The sequence below is a fragment of the Pristis pectinata genome, chromosome 9 (assembly GCF_009764475.1).
Source record: "Pristis pectinata isolate sPriPec2 chromosome 9, sPriPec2.1.pri, whole genome shotgun sequence".
Lineage (NCBI taxonomy): Eukaryota > Metazoa > Chordata > Chondrichthyes > Rhinopristiformes > Pristidae > Pristis > Pristis pectinata.
Genome location: NC_067413.1, coordinates 22,620,788 through 22,635,649, shown reverse-complemented (window position 1 = coordinate 22,635,649; position 14,862 = coordinate 22,620,788). Strand labels below are relative to the sequence as shown.

Here is a 14,862-nt window from a genome sequence, read left to right as displayed (position 1 = left end):
AGTTTTAATAATTATCAAATGCTCCTTATATTCTATTGATGTAAATTGCGTAGACCCCTTTTGGTGAAATGGAAGTTAAGAACCTGCTGAACAGCATGCCAGCAACAGGCTGTGTCTGGGGAGAGGGGATGAGGAAAGGGGTGGAAACACAATCCAAATTAAGATACAGTTATCTATGCACTAATGCATTCATACCTTCGTGGGCCCAAATATGGCGCTGCAGGTCAGTGCCATTCTTCCGAAAGTAGCAGTCACAGTAAGGACATTTTACTGCTCGTTTTCCAATCAATCCTTTGAGCTGTACACGTTTCCCCAGAATTTCAGAGATGGTGCTCATGGGGACTTCTGCAAATGGATGTTGAGAAGATTTAAATCAGAGTGACTTTGTTATTTGTTGGGAACCAACAGTAGCAGTTAAAATGAAAGTGTGAGACCAGGAGCAGATATGTAGAAAACTGAGCCATTCAATGATCAAAGAATTACAGATCACTGATGATGAATGCACACTCTTAATTATGTTCTAGACAGTATGAATCAGGAAAATTTATATCAACAGAGAAAGTTATCAAATAGAGAATATCAGAAGTGTATCTTACATTAATAAATGACATGGAAAGTGTTGGCATTTGAAATTAAAGCATACCAGAAAGATCAGCTTTATTTGATACATGATAAATTCATCCTTGGATTGATAGCAAATAAATTAGCACACATGCATTGTACTCAACTTTCTAATGATGGCTTTGGTACTTCTGATTCAATAACAAGTTACTTCCCCTTTAAGGCTACTGGATTTTAAATTAAAATATTATCAGAAGTCTTGAATTGGAGTCAACATTATATAGAAATTCTATATATCAGTACATTGGAATGTAGATAAGATATAGAAATTCTATATTATTCTTGCACGTCAGTGCCAGATATACCCTCAGTCTTGGTGGTGGTGGAAGTGTGGAAGGGATTACTAGCTGTGGGGAAGTGTGATCAACAGGCGAGTCAAGGATAAAACAGGGTGAGGGGGAGATGAAGAGAGTTGGTGGGAAACATTGGTTACATCACCTGGATGAGTGAAGTACCATCAGTGGCAGATTTACGGCCAGCTCTGTAGCTGGTCAACTGTGGAAAGTCAACAGCCCTTATTTCTTTAATGAGGTCTAACCTCCCCCTTCACAAGAACATCGAATAGGCCTTCCGAACTGCTCCTCTGTTCATCATCGCTAATTCTTTACCTTATCTACATTCCAATGTACTGATATCTTTTGATCACCTTTGCATCCAGAAATCTCAGTCTCAATCTTGACTATACTCAATGATTGAGCATTTGCAGATTTCTGTGGTTCACAACTCCAAAACTTACAACCCTCTGAGTAAAGAAATTTATTTTTATTTCTGTTGTAAAAGGCTGATTTATCCTCTGTAGCCTGAGTTCTAAACTTTCTCATAGAGGAACAGCATTTGAGCATCTGTGCTGCCAACTCCTCAAAGAAGCTTGCATACTTTTTTTAAAGATTATCTCATTCTTCAAAATTCACATTCTTCCAATAATAAAAATTTGCATCATGAACATGGAAAACATTGACCATTTGTCATATCTCAGGAGCCATCATTTGCAAACATTGCTTTTGCTCTGTCATTCAATAAAATCATGGCTAATTTTATTGTGTCTTTAACTCAACTTTCCAAACAAGTTCCAGTAACCTTTTATACTCTTGCTTATCAAAGATCTGTCTACCTCTGCCTTAAAAACTCTGCTTCCATAACCCTTTCAGGAAGAGAACTCCAAAGATTCACAATGTAATGAGAGAAAGAAACCATCACATTTCTGTGTCAAGTGATCGATTCTTTCCTCTAGTTGTAGGTTATTACATAAAGGAAACATCACCTCCACATTCACTTTGCAAGCACCCTCAGAATATTGTATATTCCAAAGACATGTTCAAAGGGAAAATTTCACTTCATCTCTGTTTGACTGGATGATCCCTTACTTTAAAACAGCAACTTCTAACATTTTACTCTAATATAGAAAAGCAAATTTGCCAAACCTGTCTCATGATTTAATAGGAACATAGGAATGGGAAAGGACTTTGCAGTCCCTTGCATCTGTTCTGAAAATTAATTAATCATACATGAGCTGTAGCTTAACTCCATCTGCCCGTGTTTTAATACTGCTATTTCACAAATATCTTTCAATCCTGAGAAAAAGTTTCTGTCATTAATACAAGGTGTACTTTAATTCTACAGTCAAACTGCAAGGTTTGTATATGTTGTGAGCCCACAACATCCGCATATTTGGAAGTTCCACCCTTTACTCCTCAGTAACATATTTGCTCAAAAACCTTATACTCCTTTAAATGCCTTCCACTGCTCTAAGGCTGTTTTACCTTCAAACTTCTACAAGTCATAATTGCGATTGAATGACTACAACAGCACTCAATGAGGACAAGGCTTAATCAACTCTGGTGGCTGAGGTAACAGTCACTCTCTCTACTACCAATGCTTGTAACTGCAACGTGTGCCACCTGAAAATGTACAGCGGCCACTCGCTAAGGTTATTTTATGGCAGTTCCAAAACACATGACATCTGCCACCTAAAGGGACAAAGGTAGCAGTCTCAGAAATGCCATCACCTGTTGGTTGTCTCCAAGTCACACCATTCTGTTGTATTTTATGACTAGGATATAAACTGTATTGTTGATCCTTCAATATCACTGGGTTTAAATACTGGAACTGCATCATTGCTGTGGGAGTACCATCACTACTGCAGCGGTTCAAAAAGGTGATTCACCTTTGCAAGGACATCTAGAGAAAAGTAATAAACATTGCCCGATGATTAAAAAAGAGCACATAACACATTCGCCTAGTGGAGGATGTCCCACCAGAAGAAGAGTGAATCAAGTGCTTCATGAGAGCTGATCACTTCACTTTATTCATTCATCAAATCATTCATTAGCATAGAATGAATTTTTGGATGAATAGTGTCCAAATCCACAAGTCACTGGAACATCTGCAGCACCATGCACAGAATTCTCAGGTGGGAATTCTTTAATGACAAACCTAGGTCTTCTCCTAAGTAATTTGAATTTACATTCCATTCTGTTTTTTCTTCACGAGACCTGGAGCTGTTATTTGGTGTCAATCAGAAGCCCTGAGCTCCTAAAGATAAATATGGTACTCCAATCAACTGTATCTGATCACATCAGTTAATTCAACGTCAACGAAGTACAAGTCTTCTTAACATAAAAGATTCTAGTTTATGGGCTTACATTGGAAATGATGAATAGAATCCCCAAAATTAAATTGTTGGTTTCTAATGAACAAGCTTAGCTAGCCATAGGGGCATAAAGCATAGAAACTGGATCTTTGGTTGACCTTGTTGCTGCCAATCATCAAGTATTTTATATATTATGGGAGTACTTGCCTCCACTATGTACTCATACAATGTCTTCCAACTGCTCTTTGGGTGACAAAATTCTTGCTCAGATCACCTCTAAAGCTCTTACACCTTACCCTGGAGCTATACCTTCTGATTTTATTGACCTCTACCATGAGGAAAAGCTTCCTACTATCTACCCTATCAAATCCATTCATCACTTGTGCATCTTCATCAGGTGTTCCCCCCCACTTCAGTCCAAGGGAAACAAATCCAGCCTCCTCAGTTTCTCCAGGTAATTGAAACATTCCATCCTAGGAAACATCCATTTCCCGTACATCCTGACCAGTGCAAATATGTCCTTCCTACAATGTGGCTACCAGAACTCTAACAATACTCCAGCAATTGCCTAACCAACATTTTATATTATTGTACCATGACCACCATGCTCTTATATTCTATACCTCAGCTACTGAAGACAAGCATCCTCACCACCTTCTCTACTTGTGCTGCTGCCTTTACAGATCTCCATCCCTCTGTTCTTCAATACACCCAATACATTCATTGTGTATTTGATTTTTATAGTACTAATGAGGGTAGGATATGCACAAGGAATTTTAGCACTTAGCACCTGTTCTTTATGCACACATTGTGTTAATCAATTTTCAAACCTGGCAAGTATTTAATTAAAAAAATGCAAAACCTTTCCATAATCCCTCAAGTTATTAACCATAGAATAAAAGATGTAATTCACTTCAGTTCAGGGAACAACCTTGTCTTTCACTTCTGTAACAAGACTGATGAGGGTGTGATTGCTCACCTGGGTGATGTGTGGTGATGTGAGACTTGATCAGCCGATCATCAGTAAAGGATTTTTCACAGACAGGGCAATTATATGTTTTCTTATCCTGAATAGAAGCATTGCAAAATAGAAAGGGAAAGTTATCCAAATAATCACGTTTTGTTTGACTTATTTTTTTTGTACACACATCCATCTGTATGAAAGATATTTGCCAAAATATTTCAACACTTAGCACCTTGCTTTTTATACACAAATCTTGCACAAAATACAATTTGCAAACATTTCACGTTTGACCCTTTGAGTCCATTCCCCACTCATTGCAACGTTAGAATGTTGCTTCCAGTCTCCAAACACATTGGTGCGGATGTCTTTTTTTTAAATGCCATTTGTGTGTGTAATTACATCATTAACGTGCATGGTGCTTGTTTATGCCATTTCACCTGAGGCTGGATCTAAAAGTCATGACCTACAAGGTTTGTTTTTAGTTAACACTTTAGTGAGGAGCAAATCCCGCAGCCAGTCAGCATTTGCGTAAAGCTAGTGTCCTGGATAGAGTAGTGATGCTTTAGCCACAAACTCTGCTAAGATCATTTCCATATGCTGTAACCTTCTGCACAGACATCAGTGAAAAAACACTGAGGTACTTAATACAAGTGGTATGATTACTAGTCATGATGATCCTTTAACTTGTAACAGTTTGGGACCAATCATGGCAAGGGAATCTATTGATCATTGTGGGGGGCTAAATTGGATCTCCAGTCCCATTTCAGAGGAACAGTTTCACCCTTCCTAGTGCCCAATCCCACCATTTTTGCTCACCTCAGCCTTACTGATACCACATCGTTACATTTATGGTTATAACACATCTCTCAATTATCAAAGCAGGATTGACACAACAGTTGCAAGCTCTCCCTGTGGTTTGGAAAGATGCAGGCAGTGTTTTACTGAGGGAATAAGGCAGCAAAGCACCTAAAATATTTTTTTTTAAATGTAAATTTTGCCATTATCATTTATTCTGGACCCCCTGATGGATGTTAGATCAATTTTGCACACTAAAAGAAAGGTGAAACCATGTCCATGGTGGTAGTTTGTTTGATCCTGCTAATCTGTTTTATCTGTGTGAATTCTATGATGTGGACATCTTGCACACAACTGAACCTGGTTACCCTATTCTGAAATATATTTCCTTTCTTTCCTTAAAGGATCCTGTAAAAGGCCTCCTTGGAGGTGTGACATTCTATATCAGATGCATGAGGGTAGCCAGAGAAAGTGTGTGCCCCTCAGAGACCAAAGGGGTAATCTATGTGTGGAGCCAGGAGATGTGGGTGAGGTCCTAAATGAATACTTCTCATCTGTATTCGCCAAGGAGAAGAATATGGAAGACAGTGAGTTCAGGGAAGGGTACATGGATAATCGGAAGCAGGTCAGTATTAAGGAGGAGGTGTTTGATGTCATGGGACTCTTAAGGGTTGATAAATCCTTAAGGCCAGATGAGATCTATCCCAGGTTACTATGGGAAGCAAGGGAGGAGATTGCTAGGGCCACAACTGCAATTTTTGCATCTTCGTTAGCCCCAGGCAAGGAGACAGAAAAATGGAGAATAACTAATGTTTTTCCTTTACTTAAGAAGTGCAGCACTGAGAAACCTTGTAACTACAGGATGGTGATCCTTATGTCTGTGATGGGGAAATTATTGGGGAAAGTCCTAATGGATAGAATTTATGTACAATTGAAAGGCAGGGGCTGATCAGAGATAGTCAGCATGTCTTTGTGCAGGAGAAATATTGCCTCACTAATTTGACTGAGTTTTTTTGAGGAGGTAACTACGAAAATTGATGAAGGCAGGGTGTAGATGTTGTCTATGTGGACTATAAGGCATAAGCAGAGGGACCTTGGGGTTCAAGTCCATAATTCCTTAAAAGTGACAACACAGGTAGATAGGGTGGTGAAGGCATACTTGCCTTCAAAGGTCAATGCATAGAATATAAAAGATAGCTCGTTATATTGCATCTTTGCAAAACACTGGTTAGGCCATGCTTGGAGTATTGTGTGGGGTTCTAGTCGCTAGACAGTAGGAAGGATGTGGTTGTGCTGGAGACAGGGAAGAGAAAATTCACCACAATGCTTCCTGGATTGGAGGACTTTAATTATGAGGAGAGACTGGATCGGCTGGGTTTGTTTTCCCTGGAGTGGAGGAGGCAGAGGGATGACCTGATGGCAGTATATAAAATTATGAGGCATAGATAAGGAAGATAGAACCTTTTTCTTCATGATAGTGGTATCAAAAACAAGAAGCATAGGTTTAGGGTGAGAGGAAGAGGCTTTTAAAAAGGATTTGAGGGGAAAGTGTATTTTAGACTGCAACATCTTCACAGCAGTTTTTCACACAGTGGGTGATGGGTACATAGAATGAGCTGTCAATTAAGTGGTAGGGGCAGGTACAATTACATTATTTGAAAGACATTTAGACAAGTATATATATGAAAGGTTTAGGGGGATGTGGGCCAAATGTAGGTAAATGGGACTAGCTTAGACAGGCATCTTGGTTGGCGTGGACGAATTGCGCTGAGGGGCCTGTTTCCATTCTGCATAACTCTATGACTTTTATACAGAGAGTGGTTGATGTCTGAAATTCACTGCCAGAGGTGGAGTCAGATACAATCACTACATTTAAGAGACCTTTGGACAGGCACTTAAGTAGGCAAAGCACAGAAGTTTATGGACTTAACACGGGCAGTGGAATTAGTGTAGATGTGCAAAAGGGTCAATGTGGACATGGTGAGCCAAAGGGTTTGCTTATGTACTGTACTACTCTATGTGAAGGGTGAATAAAAACATCACAGTCTTCCTTCAAACACAGTATTAAAAACAACAATCCATACACTTAATGGATTGTTAATATTGTGCTTTATCAGTTAATTCATGAAAATGTTGCAGTCTAAATAGACCCTAATGCTTTAAAATACTTTTAGCCATGTGATTGAATGAAATCAGAAAATGTAAGTCTTCAAATTAAAATCAGGCTGTATGATATTCAAACACTACAATCTTTATTCTCCAACTTTTGACCTTGCCTAAATATAATAAGGCCTCATTTGTTCCATAGTCATAATTAAGCAGATTTGAAATGTAGATAGGAAGGGTTCAGACAGGCGCTTACTCAAGATGGTGCCACCCTGGACATAACCCTCTCATAATCCTTCAGTTCATTAAGGATGCCTGTGTGAGTGCATATGTGTATTTGTGTTTGTGCTTAATCTAGCCTTCCTAAAGTGGTTAAATTCAAATGACAGCACTGGTTCTTGGTTTCAGATGAATTAGGCTTATTATCTCTTTGTAGTTTTCATTTCAGAAGAGCAACACTAATTGATTTTCAATAATGTTAACATCCACTTCTACAAGTAGAGGATACTTTGGTTCTGACATAGGTATAACCAAGTCCTGCTGCAAAGACAACATTTCACTATATTGTGTCCAACAAGCAGCAGGTACCTGACAGCGCTTTGCACTCCACATACTTTCATAACCATCTCAGACCAGTGTCCTATGATTAACCATCTTCAGTTTCTTTATCGTAAGATCAGAAGCAGGTTCAGTCTCCAGTGATTTCCAGTGTTCAACTCCATTCACAACTCTTTAATAAAGGAGCCGGTCCATGCAGCAAATTCTAGACAACATTCAAGCATGGGCTGAAAAGCAACAAGTAACATTGTGCTACAAAAGCACTAGAAATGACCATCACCAACAAGAGAGAATCTAACCATCTATCCTTGACATTTAATAGCATTACCATAGCAGAGTCCTCACTATTAACATCCAGTTGGGATTTCTGTTAAGCAGAAATTCAACTGGGCCTGTCATGTAAAGAGTGAGACTACAAGAGCAGATCAGAAGCCAGGTATCCTGTGAGGGCAGCTCAGCACAATGCCCCAGAAAAATTCTCCTCAAAACAAGTTTGGAGCATTATGGAACACTCTTTACTTCCCTGGATTTGTCAGCTCTAACAATACTCAAGAACCATCTACAATAAAGCAGCCTGATGACTGGCAAAATGTACACCTGCATCAGTCTATGACAAGAAGAGGTGGGGCTGATCTGTATGAAATGAACACTTTACATCAGTCTTCATCAATGAAGAAGACATTGCTGGAGTCTAAGCAAAGGGTGATATATTAAAACATAAAAAAAAACAGGAGCAGGAGTAGCCACCTGGTCCCTCAAGGCTGCGGTGCCATTCAATATGATCATGGATGATCTGCCCCCGGACTTAACTCTTCTGTGCCAGTTCCACAGAGATCTCATTTATCCAACATTTCAAAATATTAATTACCTCCTCCTTAAATACCTTCAGCAATCTAGCCACCACTACAGTCTGGGGTAGAGAATTCCAGAGATTCTGGATGAGCTAAAAATTGGTAAAGACGCAGCAATGTAAATGCTAGCTGCACTTAAGGTAGGTAAATAAACTAGTCCAAATGGGTTGTTTCCTAAGCTTCTGATGTGAGGAGCTTGCAGAATCTGTGCTGTTTTAAGTGCAACATCTATGGATTCAGGAGTTATAGCCAAGGACTGGAAAATTACAAATGTTGCAACGATATTCAAAAGTAGGATATAGAGATAATCCTAGTAACTACATTATCAAGCAGTTCAACCTTGGTTTGGGGGCAAAATACCTGAAGCAATCATCAGGAATTAGCAGTCACTTAGACAGTGTACACTGATTACAGAAAAACAGTATGGATCTAAAACTTTATTTATACAGCACGGTAACAGGCCTCCCTGGCCCAATGAGTCCGCTCCGCCCATTTTAAACCCATGTTAATCTACCCATACGTCTTTAGAATGTGGGAGGAAACCAGAACACCTGGAGGAAACCCACGCAGACACGGGGAGAACATACAAACTTTTTACAGATAGCGATGGGAATCGAATCGCGATCGCTGGTGCTGTAATAGCGTTGCACTAACTGCTACGTTATGCTATGCTACCGTGTTGAAGACGAATTGTGTCCATCTAACTTGATAGAGCTTTACGAAGTGGTAACAAAGAGGGTGAAGGAGAACAGGTTGTGAAAGTGGTTAAAGTAGTATATGAGGCACAGAATACAAAAGGAAGGTAGACATGATGAATCATTATAAAACTCTGGCTTTGCCAGAAATGGAGTACTGTGTCCAGCTCTGGACACTACACTTTGGGAAAGATACAAAGGCTTTATAAGGCTGCAGAATAACTCTAGGGATGAGGGATTTAAGGAATGTGGATTCCCTGGAAAAGTTGGCATTATTCTCATTGGAACAGAGGAAGTTACATGAGGATTCATTTTAGGAATTTAAAATAATGAAAGGTATGGAAAGAAACTGTTCCCATTGGTGTAAGGATATAAATGAGGGTACATAGAATGAAGGCGAATGACAGGAAAACCCCAAAAAAAGACGCGGGAAAATATTTTCACACAGCGAATGGTTAGGGTCTGGTATACACTGGCACGGGTCGTAGTTGAAGTAGATCAACTCTAGCATTCAAAAGAAAGCCAAATTAGCATCCGAAATAAATGAATTTACAGGGCTATGAGAGTGGGACAAGCCAGATTACTCTTGGACAGAACCAGTACAGACCCAACATACTGAATGGTCTCTTTCCATCCTATGGTTGTACATCATTAGTCCAACTCTCTTAATCCTTCTCACTGCAATATTTTGCTTCATTTCTAAAATGCTTCCCGCTGGAGCGGAGTAAGACCACAAGGTGAATGGGAAACTACTCAGCCTCCATCATTCCACACCAGATGCAAAATCATTCCAAATTCAATCAGCAGCCTGCAATACGCAAATGAAGATGGTTTATGCCAATATTTGGAGGAAATAATTTTTGTTTTGTTCATATGACAGGACATTCGCAGAAGAAAAGTCCTTCAGCAACTTGCACTAACCTGCAGACATTGATGATGAAAATCACCATCACTTTCCATGCGCCAGCACGGCCTTTGGCCATTTGAAGAAAGGAGCGTGTTTGAAGATGATGACCTCAAAGCTCATAGTCTACCAGGCAACAGTGAGGTTATCCTCCTGCACAGTTCAGAAACATGGGCTATCTACAATACGTACCTGGAAGCACTGCAGAGGTACCACATTGATATCCACGCAAAATCCTCTAAATCTATTGGCAGGATAAGTGAACCAACTTCAGCAGCACTTCTCAAGCTACCACAGGGAACCTGGTTTCCCTTTCTTGGGAGCACACAGAAGCCCAATGGAAATGGTGGAGACTGCACGTCCCTCCCCATGCTATTTACACTCAAACACCCCCCGCCCAATCTGTAGCATACACGACAGTGGTCTTCACAGGTCTTGCAGAATCTACATTGAGGCTCTTAGTACATATAGCCAGCTGCAATGGGCAAGTCATATCACATGCAAGCCTGACACCAGACCTATGAAACAGGGATTATACTCTAAACTCAGTCACAGCAAGAGATTACTTGAGGACAGCAAAAGTACTTCCACTATGTCCTCCAAAAAATTTAACACAATAACCTGTGGGGATCCCTGGTTCATGATCGATTAAAATGGAGAAACTACACTCAGGATAACACTGGAAACCTGGCGTCCCTTTCTTGGGAGCACACAGAAGCCTAGGGAAAATGGTGGAGGCCGTATGTCCCTCCCCATGCTATTTACACTCAAACAGCCCCTGCCCAATCTGCAGCATACACTACATTGGTCTTAACAGCTCTTGCAGAATCTACAGAAATGGAGGGGAAGCTAGTCAACAAATAGTTCAAGCTGGAAGTAGAAACTCAATTTTTTTGGGAATAATCTTAGAATGAAAAGAAAGATCTTGCATACACGGAGACACGGGAGACTGCAGATACCGTAATCTGGAGCTAACTGGAGATCTTGCATACATGTTGCACTTTGCAATAAGTTGAGACAACTGAAAGCACCTTAATGTACTACTGAAATATTGGGATTGTTGTAACATAGAATCTGCAGTAATGGTAATGAGGAAACTGATAAAAAAAATCTTTTATAATGTTGGTTATTAAGGCATAAATGTTGGCCAAGATATGGTGCAAGTTGAAAAGTCAAAAAAACTGCAGATGCTGGAAATCTGAAAAAAAAACCCACAGAAAATGCTGGGAATACTCAGCAGGCCAGGCCACATCTGTGGGAAGAGAAACTGGGTCAACGTTTCAGGCCAAAGACCCTTTGTCAGAGCTGGAAAGGAGACAAAAGAAGCTAGCTTGTTAGGCTGTTGGGAGGATTGGCGAGGGAGTGGTGGGGGGTGATGGGGTAATATCTCTGATGGGGTAAAATCAGGATGATCATGGGAATAAGCTGTAAACAAAGTTATTTGGTCAATGAGTTAATGGGAGCAGTTCGAGTAAGAACATAGGCTGAAGAACATAAACAAAAGACAGTAGCAGTTGCAAAGTGCAGAGCAGGAAGGTATGCCCAGCAGATCAGGCTGAGCATGTCCTCCACACCCAGAGAGAACACAAAAAAAAATGAAAAACCAGCAATCCATGGTTTCCTCTATACCGGAGAAACCAAATGCAGATTGGGAGATTGCTTTGCAAAACACCTGCATTCAGTCTGCAGGGTCGGCCCCGAGCTTCCTTTTGCCTGCCACTTTAATTCTCCACCCCACTTGACCTATCAAGTCTGTGGTTTCCTGTACTGTTACAATGAGGGCCAATGCAAATTTGAGGAACAGCACCTCAGCTTTTGTCTGGTTGTGTCTGGACTTAATACTGAATTCAATAACTTCAGGTAATTTGATTTCTGTTTGTATCATTTGTCGATCCGTGATATTGGCTCAGCTTGTTTGTTCCGCCCAATTTTAATCCTCTAGGAGTGGAGGACATGCTCAGCCTGACCTGCTGGGCACGTCTTCCTGCTCTGCATTTTGCAACTTCTATAGACTTTTATCCATGTTCTCACTCTTTAGCTGCTCTCATTCGCTCATTACAGATCATCCCCATGGTCACCCTGGGTTTTACCCTATCAGAGACATTCCCTCCCCGCCCCACTTCACCTAAAGCTTCTTTTGTTTCCTTCCCAGTTCTGATGAAGGGTCTTCAATCTGAAACATTACCTCTCTTTTTCTTCCCACAGACGCGATCTGACCTGCTGAGTATTTCCAGCATTTTCTGTCTTTATTTCAGAAAGTGTAACCTACCTGTTTTGTTTCAAAGTAGTTCCATAGAATTTTTTGCCGCTCCCTTAATGTATAGTTATAGCCTCTGTTTGACACTTTAAAATTTTGACACTTCCATTAAGAGCAGAACTCCTTCAGAATCACACAAGTGACAGCTGGATATGCGCTTGAAGATGAGGTTGGCCCTAAACCTACAAGCTTTAGACTAAGAGATAAGTATTCTCCCACTGTGAAAGGGACAACTAAACTTGGATATGAAACCTCAATCCTGTCCAGCTGTTAAATACTCAATAAGTATTCAAGCATGCAGCATCCTTGTCCAAATTCTCACTGTATAAATGGCCTAAAGTAGAAATTATTGAACAAAAATAATTTTTCCAATTATGATAATAAACAAATTATATCAATATGCCAGGGATAAAAAAGTAAGACTACATACAAAATTAGACATGTGCTAAACAGTTAAATTAGCATACAACAGACAGAGAAACATGCAATCCCACAGAGAAGATCAAACTCCTGCAGTCCTGCCACAAGTCATTATGTTAAAGAATATCCTCATCCTTGACACTGGCAGAGCTAGCAGTGCCTAAGACAAGGCTGAAACATTTGTAATAGCTGTAAGTGTCAGGTGAATCATCTGTCTTGGCCTATTCCTGAGGTCCTACCATTGCATAAGGTAGTTTTTAGTCAATTCAATTCCCCCCTTATGATATGGCCATCCACGTGAAACAGCAAGGGCTGCAGGCAACATCCCAGTTCCAGAACTAACCTTGTATTTAGCCAATATCTTCCAATACAGCTACAGTTTTAGCATCTACCCAACAAAGTGCACAATTTCTTAGTACGTTTTGTCCACAGTTAGCAGGAAAAATCCTGCTAATTGGTACAAGGTATTGTCAACAGTGCTGTTAAGCTGCACTTACTCACCAATAACATGCTCATAGATGCTCAGTTTGGCTTTCACCAAAAACACTTGGATCTGAAGAAATGAGTTCCAGTTGATAGGTGAGACTAAACTCCCTTGACAACGGGGCAGTGCTTGATCAATTGAGGCATCTATGAGCCTTGGTAAAGTCAGAAGCAAGAACGTTTGATTGTGTTCAAATCCAGTCCTCAGTTAATGTAGCAGTCTATGCCTTCCCATCACATGACCTGAACATTCAGGCATAGAGTAAGAAGTGGCAAGTAAAACTTGCATCACACAATGTAATCACCAACAACTAGAAAACCAACACTCTTCTCTTGATGGCAACACCATCATACTCTCCACCACCAATACCTCAGGCTCATCATGAGTGATAAATTTCGCTAGAATTTCGCTAGAAACTGTAGCTATAACAAAAATTCAATAGTCTATAATCTGCAGCAAGTGACTCATCTCCCAACTTCCCAAGATCCCTTGCACTGTGCCCAAAGTACAATTCGGGAAAATGATAAAATACTCTTTGTTTACCTGAATAAGTAAAGCTCTAACAGCACTCAAAAGTTCAACATCATCTATCATCCCAAACATTCATTCCTCTCCTCATCCCTAAATCACTCCCTCTGTCACCAGTGCACTGTGATTAAAGAGTGTTACAAACAAAGTGGACTGCAGCATCTTCAGGAGGCTTTCTGACAGGACCTCCTAAACGTGAAAGTTCAGTCATTTAGAAGGGCAAGCATAGCACCTGACCTCATAGTCCTCATCCATGTCGCATACCATCCTAACAACCAATCACAATCAGCAGCAGTTGCAGAGACATGTGACTGACTTCTTTGATACCATCCATCCACCTTTTTAGGTTCACTTCTTTTACTGCTTCTTTCGACTTTACAAGCATGATCATCTTCTTCACTCCAAAATTTCTGCTTAAGCGCCATGGCCTCAAGGAAACAAGCAATAATTTGGCCTGTGGCTGAATGATTGGCTCTCTTTCTATGGGTTTTTGAGCCATCTCTCTGTGAATTCTCTCTGTGACTGTGTGGATTTACTCCAGGTGCTTTGGTTTCTTCACTGATCCCAAAGACCTGCAAGTTAGTAGGTTAATTGGCCACTGTAAATGTGGCCAATTAACCTACTAGTGTGTAGGTGAGTGGTAGAATCTGAGGGGAGGGGGGGGGGGGTTGGGTGGTAATGAGAATGTTAGGTCATTAAAATAAAAAAGGGTTTAAGGTATGATTAGTCTAAATGGTTGGTTGATAGTTGGAGCAGACTTGGTGGGCCAAAAGGCCTGTTTCTTTGCTATATCTCTCTATAACTATGAAACATTTGACATTTTTCTTCACATGCTGATCCTCTACACTTTTATTTTGAAAAGAATGCTCAGATTGCAAATAACTGCCAAGGCATTGTTCATCATCAATGTAGCCAAGCCAGAATGAACCAGAGTTGAGCGCTTTGGGAGTTTTACAGTCACTTTTATGTTGAGATAGAGTGAAACAGCCACAACCAGCATATGGTTTAGCTATAAGCAAGACTGCTACTTGTTTTTGGGGAGCTCAGATCATTCAACACTAAGAAGGCAATTATTGGTTAATGAAGTTA

At 40.3% G+C, this 14,862-nt stretch overlaps 1 protein-coding gene across 2 annotated transcripts in view; it reads right to left on the bottom strand.

Moving 5' to 3' along the window:
- Nucleotides 1-14,862, bottom strand: part of LOC127574231 (zinc finger protein ZFAT-like) — an 88,399-nt gene that overhangs the window by 34,520 nt on the left and 39,017 nt on the right. For both annotated transcript variants that reach the window (XM_052023052.1, XM_052023053.1), the window contains exons 8-9: nt 4,191-4,278; nt 196-345 (exon numbers count right to left, since the gene is read on the bottom strand). In XM_052023052.1, coding sequence (XP_051879012.1) covers nt 196-345; nt 4,191-4,278 — 238 coding nt within the window. The remainder of the gene's footprint in view (nt 1-195; nt 346-4,190; nt 4,279-14,862) is intronic.